Source organism: Quercus suber, unplaced genomic scaffold, assembly GCF_002906115.3.
Source record: "Quercus suber isolate HL8 unplaced genomic scaffold, Cork oak 2.0 scaffold_251, whole genome shotgun sequence".
NCBI classification, from domain to species: domain Eukaryota; kingdom Viridiplantae; phylum Streptophyta; class Magnoliopsida; order Fagales; family Fagaceae; genus Quercus; species Quercus suber.
This window is the reverse complement of record NW_027069707.1, coordinates 725537-748526: the sequence shown is the minus strand read 5'-3', so window position 1 is coordinate 748526 and position 22990 is coordinate 725537. Positions and strand designations below refer to the sequence as shown.

The window sequence follows — 22990 nt, the reverse complement described above, 5'->3', positions numbered from 1 at the left end:
AATTGAGCTAACTAAAATCTACTGACTACCATATATCTAAGATAGTAAATTCTAATCCATCCATTTAAGTTTGATTTACATAAAGAAACTATCAATGAAAATATAAAATCCACGATAGTGTCTTAACACAACTTAAAATGAAAAAAGAAAAAGGAAAAAAATATATCAGTAAAACAAACGAATTAAGTTAAATAGTATGTACATTTAGTTTTGTAAAGTTTAGCCAATTTTTTTTTTTTTAATTTTTTTAAAATTACTATTGTAGGGACAAGGGGCCCAAATATACATTAGGCTTTGGGCCTTGTCTGAGGAGGCTCAGTGGTCTGAGGGTAGATCATTAGTAAGAAATATGTAAGACTGTGAACTCCACGAGCAAGTTATGACTGTAAAGATTGGAGGAGGTGATTTGAGGAGAAATATCCCCTCGGCTAGATGAAACAAATATCAAAATGTGTGTCTTATCATCCAAGATGATGTATTAGGAAGTTTTATTGATAATGATATGTACTGTGAATGTACATGACAGATGGGAGCTAAGAAATATTTAAGAGAAAACTGCTACCACCGCATTATATGCTCTGTAGCTAATTCTCTGGCCACATTAATGAGAAAATGATGTCTGAACAGTGTTTTTCAGCCTTACAGCTACCCCCAAAAACTTCAAAAGGGTGCTGATAGGATAAGGATTAACACAAGCAATCTGTTGTTCACATGGAGGGTAGAGATGGAGATGTAGTATAAATTAGAAAGGAGGCCCTAAGAGAAGGAGATCAAGAAATTAAGAGAGAAACACTGTAGCAATTAATAACTGAATTTGTAATCAAATTTGAAAGAAATATATAAGAACTGATCTCATTAGACTGTGCCGAGGACAATTTTCTTTAGTTTAAATCAATTTATCTTCATTTTCTTGTCATTTAAACTCACTTTACTTGTTATCCAACTTATTAAATCCCAGTTTTCCAACCAACTTTCTACAAATTTATTGTATTGGATTTTTTAAACCTACGTTCATTTATCCTTTGGGCTAGGGACTCAAACTGCGTCCTTACAACTATTATTTCTTTCTATTTTAACTATCAACTTTTAAAATACAAAAAAATAACCCCACATCCCATAATTTATCACTACTCTATAAAAATGATAGTTCTTTAACATTTTATTATCATGTTTTTTTTATTTTTCTTTCAAAGTCACAACAAACCTCTTGAACCTTGACAATCTCCACGACCTAGCAAGACCACCACACGTAGTGGGAACTCCCTTTATTTCGTCCGATTGATTAATGGTTTTGGTAAAGGTGAGGTTAAATAAACCCATAAAAGAGGATTAAGATCAGGCGAGACCAGCTGCAACTGCGCTGTGATTGAAAATTAAAAAAAGTTACTTTTAATTTCAACCTTCAAATTAAATTTTTTTAAAAAGTTAATGTTTTTTTTTTTAGAGGAATGAGTACCTATGTATTGCATGAGATTCTAATTCATAAAAGGGCAGATGAAAGATTTACTATTACTCATTTCCGACATGTCTAGAGATACAATATAATTCACAATCACAACAATCAAAATGGTAAGTTGTTAATGATAAATAATAAAGTAGTGTCAATAGTAAACCTATATGAAAATATATAATAACTCATCAACTCAGCTGTTGTGAAATTTATAGCGAAAAATGTTGTTGCGGTAGAATTACGATTACCCCTCTCATCTTCCAGAAAAGTCACTCTAGCAATTTTTTTTTTTTTTTAATTTTTGGGTTTTAAATCAAGGTTCGTAGCTAGCTGGACAAAGAAGAGATTTTGTGAATGCTCTAAAATGAAATTAGCATGAAGCCTGGCTTGTTTATCTAGCAACAGCAGCAAATCCCCAAATGGCCCAAACCCTCAACAAAAACCAATTGGGCCACACTCGAGTAGGCCTGTCCATCGATCTAAAAAGGGCCCACATAAAAAGACGGAGAAAAAAAAAAAATGACGTGGCAGTTCAGTTCGTCGAGCTCAACCTCAACCTCAAACCCCCGTTTTGCGCAGCGGTGAATGAAAAAGTCAGCAAATCAAATCCAAACAAGACTCAAGACTGTTAGTTGCTGAAATTCTTCTTCAATCTTCATCATCTTCTTCTTTCACTCTCGCTTTGTTTGCTTTTGCTCTCTCCTTACGCACAGCGATCCCTCCGATGGTCAATTCAACAGGTATTTCTCAGAATCGTACTTGAAAATTCATTTCTTATTGCCGATCAAGTGTGCGTGCGTGCGTGTGTGTAGATTTTTGCTCAGGAATGAATTAGGGTTTTTGAATATTTGCATTTCTATTGAATTTCGATATTCCATGAAATTTCACTTCATATTTCTTTTGTTAATTTCCACATCGTCAAATTCCTGCTTATTACATTCTTTTCAAATTTTATTTGAGGGTTTTTAGCTTCCTAGTATAAGGGAACCAATCAATATCATAGCCTTGGTTCGTATCCCTATCATCCTTAAAAGCCTCCACATTATGTCTGTAAGGTCCATATCATTTGCTTTTCTGGAAAACCTTTGCTTGTAATACAAGCATGGGACACGGTGAAACTATGATTCTTGAAAAATTAGGACACGTTACGATGGGAATATGTCCAAATACACCATATCTAATAGTGAGGGACAGCCAACCAAATATGACCATTCTGATGAGGGCGAAATCGCCCTTGCCAACAAGCTAGTAACTTGACAACAGTCTTCAGTATCACCCAACAAACTCCAAACAACCTGAACATCATAGACCATAAATCAGTAGCAGTAGGACAATGGAGTAGTAGATGGTCAACTGATTCCTCGTTACGGTTACACATATAGAACCAATCCAAAATCCAAACATGCCGCTTCTGGAAATTGTCAGTTGTCAAAAATTTCCCCAAAGCAGCAGTCCATACAATGAAAGCAACTCTGGACGGGATCTTCGACTTCCATATGCTTCTCCAAGGGAATGACTGTACATTAGCATTAAGAAAGACCTGATAGTAACCACCAACCTTGAAACCCTTTTTCTTAACTAGAATCCAACACATCTTATCCTCCCCACTTCCCATAGATGGAATCCATAAAATTTTATAAGACCTCTAATTCTCAATCCTGCCACACTAGCCTTCTTATCACAACTAATCCTGAATAACTCAGGGAAACACATAACTAGAGAGCTCCCTCCACACCATAGATCCTGCCAAAATCTCACTGTGGACCCCTCCCCTACTTCAAACTGGATAAAACACAGCAACATGGGCCAGCCCCTTCTAATGGTCATCCACAATTAGCCCTCATTAATTTCAAGAGGCTATTGAATTATTGATACTTATGTAGCGTAATCTACACATATGGTAGTCTCAAAGATATGATGGATCTGGGGGTGCAATCTTGCTTATGATTGTCGTGAAATAAGGGAAAATACCTTCCTACAAATAGAAAGGACACTTAGCATTAGAATCCTTTTGCATGTGTCCTCATAATTATCAGCTGGGTTATGAAATTTTCATGCTACATTGTGCTAGTAATAACTGTGTTTCTTTATTAAACATTTCTTTGATAGCACTCTGGACATGAAAGAAAGGAACTCCACTTCCACACTCAAGCGCATTTTAGTGAATTGTTCAGCCCAGGTTTGTTGATTAGCTTTAAATCATTATCCAGAAATATGTTTCTTTATTTGGAATAGATAATGTTCATGTAGGAAAAGAATGAAAACATGAAAAATGAATATTGCTAAAGTGTTTGTAAAGCTAACTTATAAAAGGGTACAGTATGTAATAAATGAACTAATTAGTGTCTGTGCTTATTTCTCTATTCTGAATTTTATAAACACAAGTTACTAGGAGTTTCTCTATATAAGTGTTTCAAATCTTTTTGATTTACTATTGCAAGATATTTCTTTTTGATAGGCGAAAGAATATGGGGGTTGTGTTGTGGCCAAGGTTCCAGAAGTTGAGCGTGATATGTGTTTGAAAGAATTTCTTGCCCTAAAGACATGCATGCTGAAAACGGTATTGTATTCTATAACTGATAAGGAAATATGTTCTAGTGTGACAAGAGGAAAAAAGGCTTTTGGAAAGTTTATTCAAGAAATTTTTTACTTAAGCCTTTTTCTTTTTGCTCCTTGAATAGTTGCAAGGAAAGGTTTAACTTTGTAGTCTGCGTTATCACTGTGTTGAGGCATATGTTGAATACTGCAAGCACCAAGTGTGAAGTTTGGAGGCAGTGGTCGAAAGCAGCAGAAAAGAGGTTTTTAATTTATATATTGTAAAATAGATTGCATTATTGTTTTATTTTTCTAGGGTTTTAATGCTCCTTCAGATCTCATATTCGCCATTCCACTGATGTGATATTTTCTAATTTTTGCAGTGTACTTTGAGTGCATAAGCTTTCTTTTAGGATTGTTCGCAGCAGTATTTGCCATACATTGCCTTCTCCAAATTAAAAGGTGACTAGGGGAGATGTCTGGGAAAGCATCAAGTTCACAGTCTAGTGTTGGTTTGAGCAGATCTAGTGCCTTGTCACATGTTTATATTCAGTATCCACCCTTACGATGCAACGTTCCTGGATCAAGGGGTTTATTCTATGATGATGGAAATAAGTTAATACTCTCCCCAACATCTGATCAGGTAATAAGAGAAAATTTGAATGAAGTACTTGTACTCGCATTTTTAAATTTTTTTTATAACATTAAATATTTAAATTAAGTATGGTAGATTTCAATCTTTTTTTCATAGAAAAAAAATCTATGTGAACTAAATGGTGTTGTATTTTATTTTTCTCTTCCTTTCTCTTTTGCATAGGTCTTCTCATGGAAAACTGTACCCTTTTCTCCTCTTGTTGCTCCTACCTCTGATTCAATAAGTGAGGGGCCCATCTTATCTATTCGGTATTCTTTAGATGCAAAGTTTATAGCGATCCAACGATCTAATCATGAGGTGCAGTTTAGGCATAGAGAAACTGGGGAGACTTTTAGTCAGAGGTGCAGGCCAGAGTCAGAGAGTATTCTGGGGTTCTTTTGGACAGATTGTCCATTATGTGATATTGTATTTGTAAAGACCAGGTAAGGGAAGTTTCCCGTATGCTTTATATGAAAATGTCGATGGATAAATTTCATTTCTTTGAATCATTTAGCTATGATTGTTATTTTTAGTGCGAGGGGCTTTGAGCTAAACCATGGAGGGATATCAATTAATGTCAACTTTTTTTTTTTTTTTTCAGTGAATTTAAAAAAATGAATTTGACATTAATTGACATCCCTGCATGGTTTAGCTCCCCACCCCCTGCACTTGCCTGTTGGCTGGCCTCTGTTTATATACTGGATTTTTGTTTCTATTCTTTGTTCCTTTTTTTTTTGGGTGGGGGCGGGGGATAGATTTTGTTTCAACAAATATGGGATCTTTTGTGTTATCTTCTTTCTTCCATTTTACTAAATGGAGTGATATCACAGTGGGCTGGACTTATTTGTGTACAATTCTGAGTTGAAATCACTCCAATTGGTAGAGACAAGGAAATTGATTGTCAGTTGGTATGTTTACACGCATGAAAGCCGCTTGGTTCTTCTTGCTTCTGGAATGCAGTGCAAGACCTTCAATGGATTTCAGGTATGGTACCATTGCTGCTATTATTTTACTTGTCTTTTATCCCTTGCTAGAGTAGGCTGTGTTTGTTAGGCTGGACTTGGTATTTTGGGGAAAAAAAAAGGATTGGGGAATTGGTTCTAAGAAACTACTATTGCTCTAATGTAGGTTGTGTAGAAATTGGTTGCTTAGCCAACTTATGGTTATGTGCTTGGAAGCAGAATTTTCTTTTGGGACAGAATTTTTCTTCAAACCTGTTTGGTGTAAAGTTCCTTCGACCTACTAAGTGGAGACTCAAATAAATTTAAGAGTCATGCGACTTGTTATTACTTAATGAGTCATGATTAAAATAATTTTGATGGTCATTTGAATCACCACATAATTGGTTGGAAGAGAGTTCTTTGAACCAGTTTTGAGAAAATTTTCTATCTCTTTTTTATTTTTATAAATTAGTAACTACGCTACACGTCCACCCCAGTAGGTCTCTTAACTTCTCCCTTTGCTTTTATAGGGGGAGGGGGTGCCTTTTGAGCTAGAGCTCATTGGTATAAATTTCTTTTTCTATCAAGCATCAAGTTAAAGAAAAAAAAAGTATTTTTATAGGTAAGAAATATATTAAAATGGTGTAAAGGGGTGCAACCTTACACGGGAAGTAAAACATGAGATACACCAAACCCAAAAAATGAATTAAAGAAAAATAAGAAAAACATATAAAAGATACATAAATTCAGGTAAATTAGAAAAAGAAAAAGACCTTGTAGTTGTCATCCAATCATATAGTGAGGGTTTGGAGTTGCATTTTCAGTTATTTTTTATTTTTTTTTGCTTTCACGCGGTTTAGGAGACAGAATTTACTGTGCAGGGACAAAAAAACACTATTCACGCATTGTTCCAGTACTATTCATGCACTGCTCATGGGACTCACAGCCACTTTATTCAGAAAAAAAATTAAAAATGGGTTCCACGGCACTATTCATATATTTAAAAATTATTTTGCTATAGTGTTTTCAGCAACAATTAATTTTCAGCAACAATAAGCTGTATCCAAACGGACCCATAGGGTCTTCAACTCCATCTTCAAATCCAAAACCGAGTTCTAACAACCATCGAATCTTTGAGCATTTCTTTCTCTCCAAACACCGCACGATTCATGAGGGGATTGCCTCCCAAAGGCCTCTATTTCTGTGTCAACCAAACTGTCCTTTCCAACATGCTACATGATACCATGTCCCACATTTCTTTAGCCACCTTGTAGAAGATTAGTAAATGATAAATGGTCTCCCCTCTCTTCTAACACATATAGCAGCAATCCACCACTGTGAGTCAATGTTTTTTCAAGTCATCCACAGTTCGGATTTTACCTAAGCTTTCCATACAAAGAAAGTTACCCTTTTTGGGGCCTTCATCTTCCAAACACTCTTCCAAGGGAAAGGAGAACCTGCCCTAGAGCTCAAAGCCGTATAGAAAGTTTTGGCTTAAAAACCATGACCTGTGTAAGGGACCCTACATAATTTGTTTTCACCATTCTACCTAGTTTTGGCAGAATAAATAGTATGAAAGAAAGAAATAATGTTTGGTTTAACTACGGGTCTAGAACAGAAAGTTCCTTTCCTCCTTGAGACATATATCAATGCAGCTTTTGTGGTGTTCCTTGATGCAAATAAGACTAAGAGCTGTGTGGAAATTTTGAGCATCTCCCATGGTCTGACATAGTTACTATTTCTTCTTCTTAGCTTTCATCTGCAGGGGTTATTCGCTTGCCAAGGTTTGACATGGCAATGGCTAAATCTGAGGCTAACAGTAAGCCTGTCCTAGCTGCCGAAGATATCAATATTGTCACTGTGTAGGTTCTTTTGAACACACTGTGTAGGTTCTTATTGTTTAATTTCTCCTGCTAATATATTCAAATTGTTCCCTAAAGTCAAATATTTAATAATTGTCACTGTTCACAGCTATGGTAGAATATACTGCTTGCAAGTTGATAGAGTTGCAATGCTCCTCCACTCATATAGGTTTTACCGTGATGCTGTCATACAACAGGTAAGGTCTTGCCCAATTATTTTCCAGTCCTTTGATTCACTCAAGTTGGATTTTCAATCCATTAGTGGCAGACTAGCTGGATTCGTTTAAATAATTATCATGTCTTTAAAGCACATTTGAATACCAATTTAGGATGTTGGTTATAGGGTATACAGACAGGCTTTATTACAGTTTCTAAATGATAGAGTTGAACATGCATGAGTGTATTTTGTGATATATTCATCATTTTGGTAAATTTATTTGACATTGTTCAACTAATGTACGGTTTTTTTTTTTTTTAATGAATCATAGCCTTCAAATGCTACTAGTCACCTCATCAGAAAAAGCTCAACTTATGTATCTATTACATGCCGCATTTTTTGTCTAAATATTCAAAACTCATTGCAAAGAAGAGTAGAATACCCAAAATTTTGTTGCTAGACTTTGTATGGTTTGATGCTATATAAACCTAGGCAAGAAGTGCCTGGTAGAGTGTCTATATCATGATAAACTATCACTAGCCCCAAAAGCTTGAACTAATAAGAAATGGTGAATTTAATTAATCTCTTAGCCATTTTTCTAACAACCCCCCTCACATGTGAGTCCATAATCTGTCTCAATAAGTGGCAGCTAACACGTGGAATGTTTGACTTTTAAATGGGAGGTTGGGTGGAGATAAGAGTTCTAACTCAATACATCTATACTCTGATACCATGATAAACGACGGGTTGTTCCAAAAACTTAAGCTGATATGAAAGGTTGAACATAAGAAGATTCAATCAAAATTTATTAGGGAAATGGTTGTGGGTATATGGGACCAAGAGGGAGCATCTTTGGAGGAGAGTTATTAAGGCTAAGTATGGGGACAATTTTTTTTTTTTTTTTTTTGGGGGGGGGGGGGGAGGGGGGGGTTCTCTTTTTGTGGAGGATCTCTATGGCGTAAGCCTTTGGAAATTTATATGATGGGGATGGTCGACCTTTTCCCGGTTTCTTCAATTTCATGTGGGGAATGGGCCTAGAGTAAAGTTCTGGCATGACGTGTGGTGTGGTGATTGTTCACTTAGGGCGGGTTTCCCAGAGTTATTTAATATTAGTCCATAAAGAAGCTGCAATAAATGATGTTTTACGTCGTTCTAATGAGGAGTCCTGTTTGGATGTTCGCTTTTCTAGGTAGTCCAAGATTGGGAGTTGGAGCCTTTGGTTGCTTTTTTGGATCTTATTTATTCCAAGCCTGTTAGGGGGTTGGGGGGGGGGGGGAGAGAAGGGGGGAATGGATAGACCCTGTTGGAGACTTGCCAAGTGCAGGGGTTTTGTGGTTTGTAGTTATTATCACTCCTTATCTGCTTCTAACAGCATGTTTTTCCCTCGGAAATTGGTGTGGCGATCAAAAGTCCCGCCTAGGGTGGCCTCCTTTTCTTGGGTTGCTTCTCTAGGGAAGATTTTATCCTTTGAAAATCTCAGGAAGAGGGATTATTGTATTGGATTGGTGTTGCATGTAAAAGGTGTGGGGAGTTTGTGGATCACCTTCTTCTTCATTGTCCAATAGCTTATGAGCTGTGGACAATGGTGTTTTGGTTATTTGGGCCCCAGTGGGTTATGCCAAAGAAGTAGGGATCTTTTTGAAGGCATAGAAATATTGCTTTTTGGAAGGCTGTGCCATATTGGATCATATGGAGCCTTTGGCGAGAATGGAATGCTAGAAGTTTTGAGGGTTGTAAATTGTCTATCCTTGACGGTAAAGCCTTCTTCCTTCGTACCTTGTTAGATTGAAAAAGGAAGGAGACAGTGTTTGGCCAAAAATAAAGCTACTAATGGGATGCTTAGTAACATAGGAACATAAAACTAGAAAAGGAAGGAGATGTCGTTTGGCAAGAAATAAAGTTATTAATGGGATGCTTTGTAACATAGGAACATATTCCTGTCCAGAGAGAAATGGGAAGTGAGTTTGGAGTGCATGGGGGATCAGTTGACTAGGGGCAATAGAGTTGTTGACTGTAGACATCTAGTATATATTTGCAATGGAGTTGGAGCCTTTGGAAGCAATGACTTAGGGGAAGGGACATGAATGGGTAAGAAGGTAGTAAATTCAGAGTTGGAAAAAGGACATACATCTCAAATTGATATTCCTTGGGAGAACTAGGTACAAAGAAATATGACTGGGACTCAAATTAAGTAATATTAGAAATGGTAAAGTAGTGTTGTATTACTAGAGAATAGCATTGATATATGTTTTGAGTTCGTGAATAGCTGAGAGAGACACTTGATGGAGCAAGGATCAAGTTTTTCAAAACAGGGTCCAAGATTATGAACATGACATCCCCAAAACCTTGAGGAGACAAATGGAAGGCTGGAGAAGCAGGGGATAAGATGGAGTGAAGAGATGCTCCATCAAGAATAGTGGAAGGTATCCAATTAATGCGGTACATCCATTTGAAACAAGAGAGCTTGAGCAACATCAAGGAGGTGTCTATTTTCCCGCTCTTTTATTTTTTGATAGGTAAGAAAAAAATATTATTGAAAATGGAATGGCAGGAAAAATACACAGGGTTCATGGTAGTGAACAAAGAGTAAAAAGAAGCAAAAAGAAACAAACAGCCACTAAGCTTTTCTAAGAGACAAGAAGAAAATCCGTTAGTGCAGAACAATCTGAGAGACCCCAACACCGAGACCAATCAAAGAGAGTCCGTTGGCATAAATCTAACAATTGAGCCAAAGATTTCCTAGTATCCTCAAAGGAATGCCAATTTCGTTCAGTCCAAATAGTCCACATTAAACAGCCTGGAACCAAATTCCAAATATTAGAATTATGCTTCCCAAGCCAATGATACCAACAAAATAATAAGTCTGCAATTGAACCTGGCATGATCCAATCGATCCCAAACAACTGAAGCATATACATCCACAAAAAATGAGCTACCGGACAAAAAATCAGCAGGTGATCCACAAATTCCTCATTACAAAAGCACATACAACAACGATTCGCCAAAAGACGATCACGAAGTATAAGATTATCCAAAGTTAGAATTTGACCATGAGTTGCTGTCTACATAAAGAATGCTACCCTTTTAGGAACCTTTACTTTCCAAATTCCTTTCCAAGGGAAAGTAGAAAGAGTTGCATTTCGAATCTTATGATAAAAAGACTGAATGTCAAACTTCCCACTTCCATTAAAACGCCAACAAAGACTGTTACAACCTCCACCCTTAGGAACTCGACTTGAGTTTGGATGAAATGAAGAAGGGAGTAGGAAGCCGCTAACTCCCAATCATTGAATTTCCTATAAAATCTTAACCTCCACACTCTATCATTATCACCAATTGGAGGACTTAACATTTCAGAAATACAAGCTTCCTTATTGGCTGAACACACAAATAATTGAGGATAAAGAGTTTTCAGAGAATTATCCTCAGTCCACTTATCATGCCAAAAAAGAATACGAGAACCATCCCCCACCCCAAAAGACAAATGCTTAGAAAAACTTTCCCACCCTTCACTAATAATTCGCCATAAACCACAACCATGAGCCCTTCAACAAACTCTAGTGCTCCAACCCCTTTTCCCCTCCCCATATTTCATGGGTATGAGCCTCCGCCACAAATGAGTAAATTCGTGGCCATGCCTCCAAAGCCATTTCCCTAATAAAGCCTGATTAAAAGACACCAAATTCCAAATTCCCAAACCACCCAACTCACGCGGTAAGCAAACCTTTTCCCAAGCCATCAAGGGGTATTTGAAGCACTCAACTGAGGAATCTCACAAAAAATTCCTCTGAATACGTTCTAATTTAATTGCCACAGCTTTAGGAATAGTAAAAAGGGAAAGATTATAAGTTGGAAGGTTTGAAAGGGTACTTTTCAACAAAGTGAGTTTGCCACCCTTTGACAAATAAAACCGCTTCCAACCCGAAAACTTCTTCTCCATCCTGTCTAGAATCGGATTCCAGATAGAGGTTGTCTTATACAAAGTTCCCAAAGCATTCCCAAATAAATCATAGGCAAATTGCCCACCTTGCACTGAAGAATATTAGCCAAAGTTTGAATGTTGCTCACCTCCCCAATAGGGACAATTTCACTTTTGCCCACATTAACCTTCAAACCAGTAAAAGCTTGAAAACAAGTCAAAGCCAACCTAATGGAAAGCAATTGCTCCCTAGAAGCATCGCAGAAAAGAATGGTGTCATCAGCAAATAATAGATGAGAAATATGAATACCAGTAGAATTAATAGGTCCCACATGAAAACCCTGAATGAGACCACCTTCCTCAATTTTCTTCAGAATCCGACTTAAAACCTCCATGATCAAAAGAAAGAGAAGGGGAGACAACGAATCATCTTGCCTTAGACCTCTAGAGTTACCAAAGAAACTAGCAGGGGATCCATTAACCAAAACTGAGAAGCGGACAATAGCGACACAGGCCTTTAACCATCTCCTCCATCGACCCCCAAAACCCATCCTCTCCAACAAAAAGAACAAAGTGTCCCAATTCACATGATCATAGGCTTTTTTGATGTTTAACTTACACACCACTCTCGAAGTACGACACTTCAGTCTACTATCTAGACATTCATTAGCAATACGAACTGAATCTAAAATCTGTCTACCACCAACAACAGAATTTTGTGACTCTGAAATGAGTTTATCCGGTACTGTCCTCAATCTGTTAGTCAACACCTTAGATAGCAGCTTATACACACTGCCCATTAAGCTGATAGGTCGAAAATCTTTGATATTTAGTGCATTATTTTTCTTGGGAATCAAAGATAGAAAAGAAGCATTTAGAGACCGTTCAAACTCTGAGCTCCTATGAAAATGATCAAAGAAGGCCATAACATCCTTTTCCATTGCACTCCAACATTTATGAAAAAAAGGCCATAGTGAAGCCATTAGGACCTAGGGCTTTATCACCCTCCATCTCTTGAAGAACCTGTACCACCTTCTTAGAAAAATCCCTCTTAAGAGCAAGCCACTCATCCTCCTCTATTCTAGCAAACTCCAAACTGTCCATAGAAGGACGCCGAGTATTTGACTCTGTGTTCAAACCTTGATAAAAATGAACCACCTTAGACCGCACCTCTTCCTCATCCTCATAAAGGACACCATCCACCTCTATACCTCGAATAGGATTAGTTCTTTTATAGGAGTTTGCTACTCGGTGAAAAAAGTGAGTATTATTGTCACCCTCCTTCACAAACAATATCCGGGACTTTTGTCTCCCAAGAAATCTCCTCCAAAGAGGCTAAATGTGCAATATCACCTTTAATTTGAATACGGCGAGTTTGTTCCTCCTGCGAAAGACCCAACAAATCCTCCCTAGCATCCAAACCCAACAATTCAGATAAAAGGCATTTCTTCCTAAAGGCTAAATCCCCAAATTTCCCCTTATTCCACTTTTTCAAGTCATCTTTAAGAGCTTTTAATTTATAAGCCAAAATAAAGCTCAGAGAACCCAAAAAGCAATACCCATTCGACCATTGCCGAACTCTCTCTACAAAACTCTCTTCTTTCAACTACATATTCTCAAACTTGAAGGCACTTTGACCTTTATTGACACCTACCCCTAAAAGTGGGTAGTGATCAGAAACTACTCAGGGGAGTACCCTTTGAGACACATTTCCAAAATGATCTACCCAATCCACCGATGCCAAGGTCCTGTCAATTCTTGACATACTCCTCTATGATCTCTAAACCAGGTGAACGAAGCCCCTTCAAGAGGTAAGTCCACAAGGTAGTTAGCCTCAATGAAATCCGAAATAGCAAACATAGTTGGACTGAAAGCCTCACAACCAAATCTCTCACTCGGATATCGAATGATATTAAAATCTCCAAACACACACCATGCTGTATTCCGCCTAGAGTGCATCGCTATGAGCTACTCCCACAAAGCATCCTGTTGGCTATCATCATTAGGACCATACACTTTTGAACATGCCCATACAAAATCATCCACAACCCCTTTCTGTAAAACATTAAGAGAAAACTGACCTATAGCATTGTTAAGTCTTTCATAAACTCTCTTGTCCCAAACCGGTAACACCCCCCCTGCAGTGTTGACTGCATCTAGAGCAACCCAGTCGAGGAACGGGCTACCCCAAAGGCTTCGAACAATAGAAGAGTTTAAAGAAGACAACTTAGTTTCTTGAAAGCAAACAATACCACGCTTCCACTCTTTGAGAAGATTCTTACATACATCTCGCTTTTGAGGATTGTTTAATCCCTTAACATTCCAAGATAAAAGTCGTAATCTCATTTAAAACTAGCAATCACCCCTTTTCCTTTTGAAGAACCTCTGTTCCTCCCTTTAGAAGATACCCCATCATAATTAATTGAAGAAATCAAACCTTTAAGTTCCCTGAGCTCTTTCTGCCTTGAGTTTACTATTCCTTTAGAAGTCCTATCTTTAACCACATCAATGCAGTCTTGTTCTAGAAGACGAAACAAAGCCAGACATTGATCTTTGTGTTTTACAATAGGAAAACCCACAATTTTGCAGAAACTTTTCATCAAGCTCACCACCCATTTCGAATTTTTTACCTCTGACCTTAGAGCCTCTCCCTCATCAACTTCTTGAGTCATCTCCAACTCCTTTTGTTCATTAGGATCCCACTTAGATAGAGGTGAAGACTCCAATAAGCCATTCTCTTCCTCCCTGTGAAAAAAAAAACCACTAGAATTAACTCCACTATGCTTCCACTATAGCAGAAAAGGCTTAGAACCACCCTGTAACAACTCAACCCCATCCAAGTAGCTTGACGACACTAACTCAGCATGAGGATTGCACCATTTTTCTCTATTATCACTTGATACTTCTGTGAAATTATCTCTCTCCCCAAAACAAAAGCCCATCTCGTTACCCAGACTTGACAGAGGAGAAAACTGATCTTGGTTAACCCACTGAGTCTGATGGTGAGAAGAATCGTCAGTCCCAGGCCCTATCGGCCTCACTGTCACCCCTGAACTCAAGTCACCAGACATCGGAATTGAGATATCAGCCCCCATACCTAGATTGGTCACCGCCTCACCGATGGACCCAGACTTGCAAGCCTCTGTCGCACTTGCCACATCGTCGGGATGATTTCCCTCTATCTTGACAGAAGGTGAGACCATCGGGGTGATAGGAAGAGGGTTTGCGATGAGGGTAGAGACACATCGTTCCGGTTTTGGCACCTCATGCTATCATCGACATCTCGAAAACTCCACTTGATTGCAGTCCACTTCCTCTCGAGCTCTTGCCCATTACCCACGTACAATAGCAGAACTTAAGTGTATTGGGTTGGGCTTGACCAAATTACCCTTATCTTTCAGAGTCACTTGTGCTAAGGGTTGGGCTTTAACAAGCCCACTTGTTTGTTTTATAACCTCTGGCCCACCACTTAAGTCCATGGGCCAGCTAAAATCCTTAACACCCAAACAAGTCACGGCATGTTGCCCACTCTCAGGCTTGCACACTTTTAAAGCCAAATTAGCAAATGTCAACTTAAAATTAAATACCCACGTGGGTCTACCATTTATAACTGAAACATTTAGTATAGGATCTCCATGAATCATGTTATGCCTTAAATTGGTTCCAATTTTTTCAAAATTCCTGAACTTCTGCTGATTACCATAAACAGACAGATTTTTCCCATTCCGGCCACCACCGGCAGATTGACCACCCCCACCACTATTATTGGGGGATACTTTGGCCATAGATACAGGTTTTGCATCGGATATAAAATTCCCTAGCTCTTTCCGCAACAAAGACCAACCAGCATGATTAGAGCTTGCTGGTATCATAACACAGCCTCTTCTAGCCCCTCCAAAATATATTGCTATAACCACAAAAAAGACCAGCTTTGTTTGATCTACCACAAAACTCTATCAACTTCCCATTGTCACTGAGTCTCTTACAAAGTACATCTTGAAAGGGCACCTGGTCTCGAATATCGGCAAGATAGGTAAGGATCCACTCCATGCCCCTATGTCCAACCCAAATAGAGCTCTTAACATCCCGGCGTGTCTCATGTATGGCATATGAATCAGACCGCCCCCCATCAAAAGAGGAAAAAAAAGGTATTGCATCAATACGGAAAGACCTCTTATTGCCCCCATGGTCAGAGGATCGAGATGTAGGAGGGATATTTTGTGAGGTTTCTATGGTGGGAATATTTGGTATGGCTAGAGGTGCAGGTACAAGGTTAGGCGGTTTAGTCAAAGCATGGATAGGCCCCTGAAGAGGTGGGGATGGGGTAGGCAATGATGGAGGAGTGGGATAAGGATATGGGAAAAACCCAAATTGTGGAGGAAAGCACAAAGGAAGAGGAGAGGGAGGAGGAATATTTAAGGGTGGTAAGAAAGGGAAAAAAGATGGTGGCGGTTGAGGGAGAGGGTGAGGGTGGGGTGGAGGAGGGGTATAGGGAGGAGGAGGCATTAGAGGGATTAAGGTAACACACAATTATACATCCAGCTCAGATGTGTGATGACAAGTGATCTGGTGTACAATGCCTTTGTCATATAGATAAGCAGCAAAGGATGTCTTTGAGACATTCTTTGGCATTGTCAGATTGCAGTATTTGAATGTTTTTGGCCAAACTCGGTTTTGATATCTTTTTCTAAAAAGATGAAATTTAACATTAACTCAGAAAGATTTCTCATTAAAAATAGTTAAGTCATTTGGGGGTAGTCATCAACAAAAGTAACAATATGATGTAGGATCTTTGGGAACTTGGAACTATTAGATGTCTTGATGAGATCTTAAATGGTTTTTGAATAAGGTTAATGTTTAAGGTTTTGGGTAATGAAAATATTGGATCTTGAATATGTTTGATGCCTGTTTAGTGTTAAAACAATGAATAGAGGGTGAAATAGCATTAGGCAATCACACTAGGTAAGCTATCACACTTAGGTGGGAGAAGGAAATCACACCCATACCACCCCAAAGAAACTCCCTGTACATATCTCTAATCTTTTAGCTACATTGGCTAGCATAGTCAAGTCTCGAGCGATATTAGTTTCACAAAGTACTTCTAAGAAGAGTGATTCTACACCACTTTTGAGAGTTTTTTTTTTTTTTTTTTGCCAATTGCGTCTCCAATCTCTGTATAATGCCATTCCACACAATGGTAGCCTTAAAGGAACATCAAGGTTCAGCCCAAATAAGTCATACCTTAGGTAGTCTTCTCTTTTATACTACTTGTGTTGGCATCATATGTGATGTAGAACAGACCACCATGGCCTTTTTTAACTCTCAAGTGTGCCTAAAATTGCGCAAGACTAAAAGACACCAGTAGAAATCATTTGGGCAACGGAGTCGAAATCGCATGAAATTTGGCAGGTTGAAGCGAAACAGCCTTTTGAGCAATAGTTGTCGCTTCACCATGAGGTACCCTTGAAAATGGCGAATTCGTCCATTTAGGCCCTGAAAACTACGATTTTGCCATTTATAGTAATTTTTGTTTCCTTAATAACTTTTTCCTCAAAAGTCAAAATAAGATCTTGATTGTTTTGAGACGACTCTTTAGGTCAGTAGTTTATAACTCAAATTTGCCATTTTGGGTAAATTTCAGTGTTTTGTCACCTAATTGCGTAATTAGTGCAAATTAGGGTTTTAGACTTTTTTCTGAGTATTTATATGTTTTGTAGCCGTCAGAGGCAAATTGGACTATTATTAATAAAATACAAACGTTTTGTCAATTTTCTTCTTTGTTGAATTCCAGTTTTAACCTATGAAGCATGAGTACATTTCTAGATTCGGGTGTGTTTCTGGATTTGGGTGCGGGTGCGGGTGTGGGTGCAGGTGTGGGATTCGGCAATTTTTGAAAAAGTAGGGTGTGGGTGCGGCGATTAAAAAATTATTAAAAATATTTTTATTTATATTTTTTTACTATTAAAATATTCTTAAAAAATATATTACTGTGCCTTGATTCACAAAACAAAGAAAGAAGAAGGCAAGAAACACAAAACAAAACACAAAACAAAAAATAAAACACAAAAGAAGTAACAAATATTCAGAATAAAATTGAGGAAGGATAGATTTAGGATGTTTGGGCCTTATTCAAAGTCGATTTCGGTTATTTTGGCATGATTGATGATTCAAGGCTGATATGACTCGATATGGCTGATACGACTTGATTCTGGCCGAATCAGCCCGGTACGGCGCGAATCAAGTTGAGTCGGTGTGAATCTGTGAAAAAAAAAAAAAAAAAAAGCTTAGACGTGGCACCGACGTGCGGGCAACCGTGTCGGACGCTACACCCCGCGTTGGGCCGTGTCGGACTCCGGTGCGGCACCCTCCCAGCTGCGTTCGTGCTTCATAGGTTTTAACACCTTATGGATTCAAGGAACTTCTTGTGGATTCGAGGTTTACTATCCAGAAACTAATAGTTTAGCTTTTATCCATCAAAGAGAGCATCTTGTGTGCTTCTCCTGGCTTCCACGACATCAATATGCAATAATTTATCTTATAAAAAAAATCTAAGCACATAAAACAGTTAATTAGGTGATTTTGAATCTCTTGATTGTTGCATATTTGTTTTTTATCTTGTTGTTATGAGATCAAGTGCGGGTGGTGGGAGAAATTACTTTGGTGCTTGTATTTCAAATTTCACAATCATGTGTTTTCTGGACCACAAATGATTGCAGTAATTTGACATTTACTCTTATTGTTGACTTCATTTTCAAATTGATGTTGATTATGTGCAGGGTTCTTTGCCGATTTATTCAAGCAGGATTGCTGTTAGTGTGGTTGATAATGTAGTGCTTGTTCACCAAAATGATGCGAAGGTTGTTATCCTGTATGACATATATGCAGATTCTCGGGCACCCATATCTGCCCCACTCCCCCTGCTGTTGAGGGGTTACCCCAGATTTAATACCTCTGTTTCTCAATCTAGTAGGGAAGATAGTGGAAGTTCAGAGGCTAATGTTGTACCTGACAATGAAGCAGTCATATATGGAGATGACTGGACTTTTCTCGTTCCCGAATTCATATGCGATGTTGCCAACAAGTTGCTGTGGAAGATTCATTTAGATTTGGAGGCAAGTTATCTTCTTTCCTGTCCTTTTCTTTTCTTTTCTTTTTATTTTATTTATTTATTTTTTATTTTTTTAGCGTCTCTAATTAAATTAAGATATTATTCTGTCAATAAATGTTTCTTCTTTTTTCTGGCAGGCAATTTCTGCCAGTAGCTCAGAAGTGCCATCAGTACTAGAGTTTTTGCAGCGCCGGAGGTTGGAAGCCAATAAGGTAGTACTCTTTATGTAGTTTAGGTTTGCTCAGTATTTACCTGATTGTTTATGGGGCATAGATACACCACACCACATTGCAAATAAGGGCCTATTCGGTAGGTGGATTTTTGTTTGTGTTCAAAAAATTGAATTTTAAAATTTTGCATTATACTTGTTTGGCTACGTACACCACATTGCAAATAAGAGTTTGTTTGGTAGGTGGATTTTTGTTTTTGTTTTCAAAATAATGAATTTGAAACCACTTTTAAGAGAAAATTTTTGCATTATAATTGTTTGGCTCCCACTTTTAAGGACAATTTTCAAAATATTGAAAAAAAAAAGAGTTTGGAAGAACATTTTATATTTTTGAGAAAAATTTATTTTTGTGACAAAAATTAGCTGGTAACATATAAAAACACCAATGTTTTATTTAAAAAAAACAATGGATTACATACACAATGTCAAAAACTCCAATGGTAAAAGCTAAAGGGAAAAAAAAGACACAAATAGTACATCACACCTATTCGTTCCCTTTTTCTTTCATCCCATGCAAATTTGTTGTTTTCAAATTTTTGTGATAATGATAAGTGCCTAAATTGTAAAATAACTTGTGCAAAATCTATGGGGTTTACGGTTTTCAATTTATTTACAACTATACCATTAAAAATTTTCACTAGGAAGCACGAACATGGATATGGGTACGTGTACAACATGGTGACACAAGCAATTTGTAAAAAATTATAACTTACAACCCAAATGAAGTGTCCGTGCTTTTTTGCCAGTGTATTCAAAATCCTGTTTTCAACAATGAGATTAGGAAATAATTTGCTATAAATTGTATTTAGAAAACACCAGCCAAACAATGGATTCAAATGTGGCAACCACCATTTTTGGTTTTGAAAACAAAAAAAATTGTATTTAAATATAGCTACAAAATAGGCCCTAATTAATTCCTTCTACCATTACTATAAACACATCTATCATCACAAAATAAAGCTAATTGCCCAACTAAGATTTAGAGACAATTATGAAATACCAAAAGATGAACTTATGTCATTGTCTGGAATTATTAAAAATATTGTAATGGTTTTCAACATCACTTGGAATGGTCTTGTTTCCTTGCCCTTCTCTAATTTAAATTATGTGACAAATAACGAATTTTAATTCTAGTTCTCTGTTGTTTCAGGCTAAACAATTGTGCTTGGCAATAGCACGCACTGTTATTCTAGAACGCAGTCCTGTGCCCATGGTTGCCAGAGCTATGGATGTTTTAGTTACCTCTTACTCCCACTCTGTCAAAACAGGCAGCTATCTTAAGGGAATAAAATCTGAGAAGACATCCCCTTCTAGTGTGCCGCATGTTAGTAGTCCTAGATCTGGAGCTGATATATCTGCCAGTAGAGTAGATGCACTTGAAAAGTCTGTTAAACATGCATCTGCTGCTGGAGTGGACAATGAGTATGCTTCAGACTCTGAGGAGAATCCCAGCTCTGAACCACCAAAGACCAATTTAAGTGATCTTCAAATTTTTGATGGTAAAGTGGACAATGAAAAGTTAATGGGTGCTGAAACTTCTAGTACTGAATTTCAGCCAACATCCTTACAACATCATCTTCTTGAACCAGGTAACAACCCATTGAATGCTAATGGTTCTGAGCAGCAGGAGGCCCAACTTACTTCACCTGCAATTTCACCTGAAGAGATGTACAGCTTTGTGTTTGCTCCTGTTGAGGAGGAGATAGTGGGAGACCCTTCGTACTTGGTTGCCATAATTGTTGAGTTCCTTCACAGGTATGCTGTATTCAATGAACTTAAAAGTGATTCAGGGTACCAAAAGCAAAATCTTGCTGGGTCTAGTAAAAAAAAATTGCACTTTGAGTTCTCCATCAGTACTTGAAATTATTTATTATTACATTTCTCTTCCCATTAATGTGGTTTTTATAAGTTTGAGGACTCAGCTTTTACCTGGGGTTAGTTGATCGTTGCTACTTAAGGACTGATGCTGTGTTAAGATGGCCCATCCATGCCCACATTGTTCAAATGCGTATAATAAGTTTGACAACTATTCTCATGATTAATTACTTAGTTTGCTAATTTCATTGGAATAACTGATAATAATCTAATTTTGTTAAAATATTACAAAAGTACAATATTCATTTCAAAAGGCAGTGATTATTTTCTGGACAAGGTTAAAAATGAAATCAAGCTATTATATGGCTTTGTTGCAACCTGATGGGCTAGGAAATGTAGTCCAAGAACTGGATTTAAAATGGTCTCTGAATTAGTAGGCCACTTTGGCTGGGTGAGCGCTTAAATGATAAAATGAAGATATCATGAAATATTTCTCTTTTTTAAAATGCGTGTTTATTTGTGTGTGTGTGTGTGTCCCATAAACAATACCTATTCTTTTTCTGTTTTTGTCCCAACTTATCTGTTTTTACTTTTGCAGTGCTAATTCCGAAAAGGTTAAAGTACATCCAAATCTCTATGTTTTGACTGTACAATTGCTAGTGCGCAATGAGCGATATGCAGAACTTGGACTGTTTGTCATAAACAAGGTTTTCTAATTGTCTTTTATGAGTTTTTCTGATTAGAAAGTAATGAAAGGCTGTCTCTGGCTCTAGGCTTTGTTTATGTGTGATTTGATGTTAACAGAGGAATTCTGTTTTTATCACAGATTGTTGAACCCTCCAAAGAAGTTGCATTGCAACTCCTGGAATCTGGCCGTCAGAATTTCCAAACAAGGAAGCTGGGTCTGGATATGCTAAGGCAGCTTTCTTTACATCATGACTATGTATTGTTTTTAGTGCAAGACGGTTATTATCTTGAAGCTTTACGTTATGCACGGAAGTACAAGGTAATTCCTACTTAGCTAATTTCATTAAAAAATGAAACAAAAGAGAGCTATAGAAAGAGTACTATTTCATGTTTTAAAATTTGTATAACATTTAGTAGTTTTTCCTTGTTTGGAGCACTGAAAAAGCTGAAGAGTGAAAATTTCTGTCTTTATTGTCTAATCCCTTTCCCAACTGTGTTTTGGTTGGTAGAAATTGCATCTTGCTGTGGCCTCCCACAATCCTTGGGATGTGCACTCTATTTAGTTTATGGTTTTGGCTTTCTATTTGACTTTAAAAGACCAATGAGATACCTCGTCCAAGGAGGATGATTTACAATTTTTGCCAAATCCTTTTCCATTTATTTTGTGTGTGTAAAAAAGGAGTTCATTTTACTTTACGAAAATGCTTGATATTTTCTTTTTGTTATAGTCTGTGTTAATAATTGGCGTTTTGGGTTACTCAGCAAAAAATAAAATAAAATGTGATTTGGGTTGATGAAGTTGTGGACTTACTAAAAGACTAAAATTTTCAGGTCAATAATGTCCGGCCTTCATTATTTCTTGAAGCGGCATTTGCTTCCAATGACTCGCAACATCTAGCTGCAATTCTGAGGTTCTTTTCAGATTTTATTCCTGACTTCCAAAACACTTCTGATCACAATACATATTACCGCATTCTCAATGAGATGAACTCATCCATTGCTGCTTGAAGTTTCTGAGTAGTGGTTTATTGTTGGAATGCTGCTCGCTGTTACTGAAAATGCTTATTTGCTGGTTTAAAAACAATTCCCTCAGCAAGAACGTGTCAGATATGCAAACTTTAAAACTGCAAAAAGTGTGAAAGTTACGATTGACAAGTATGGTTGTGCTTTCTGTCAAGCCGAAAGAGAAACATGGAGTATGTCCTAGGTTGTTGTCATAAGCCACTGTACTGTTGGGAAGGACTTTCTGTTAGAACAAGTTTTCTACTAGAATAAGTGGAATGATTTCAAATTTTCGAGCTATCTCCCTATTATCTTGGATCTCAATTCCAATTAGCCATTTCCAAATTGATAGACTTAACCCATTGTAACCTCAATGACATTTTTGCGTAGTTCATTTTGTACATGACATTCGGTATACATCCTGCTCACATTGAATTTAACTTATTACTCTTTCACATAGTATAATTTTGGGGTGATCTTGAGAGTTTGCTGATAATTAGATAGTTAAAGATTAATGTTGATTATAAGCACCGCATGCATCGCAAAGATGAAGCATGCATAAAAAAGGGCCTGGCCCATAGATGCACCCTCTCTCAGTAAAGGGAGGTGGAGCAGTCATGGATCCAAAGACATTAGAGATCACTTCACCTC

At 37.5% G+C, this 22990-nt stretch overlaps 1 protein-coding gene across 2 annotated transcripts; it reads left to right on the top strand.

Annotated features, from left to right (window-relative positions):
* The first annotated feature begins 1975 nt into the window (after window positions 1-1975).
* LOC111998144 (uncharacterized) lies at window positions 1976-22804 on the top strand. 2 transcript variants are annotated; one of them, XM_024030245.2, is made up of 16 exons: window positions 1976-2190; window positions 3560-3629; window positions 3909-4010; window positions 4132-4248; window positions 4369-4628; window positions 4803-5062; window positions 5450-5603; window positions 7313-7422; window positions 7532-7619; window positions 18275-18610; window positions 18744-18818; window positions 19986-20334; window positions 20425-20590; window positions 21249-21357; window positions 21477-21656; window positions 22169-22804. In XM_024030245.2, the coding sequence occupies exons 5-16, from the start codon at window positions 4461-4463 to the stop codon at window positions 22343-22345; spliced, it is 2172 nt and encodes a 723-aa protein (XP_023886013.2). In that variant the 5' UTR covers window positions 1976-2190; window positions 3560-3629; window positions 3909-4010; window positions 4132-4248; window positions 4369-4460; the 3' UTR covers window positions 22346-22804. The 2 variants fall into 2 exon arrangements, with proteins under 2 accessions (XP_023886013.2, XP_023886015.2); XM_024030247.2 differs by lacking the exon at window positions 3560-3629.
* The last annotated feature ends 186 nt before the right edge of the window (window positions 22805-22990 follow it).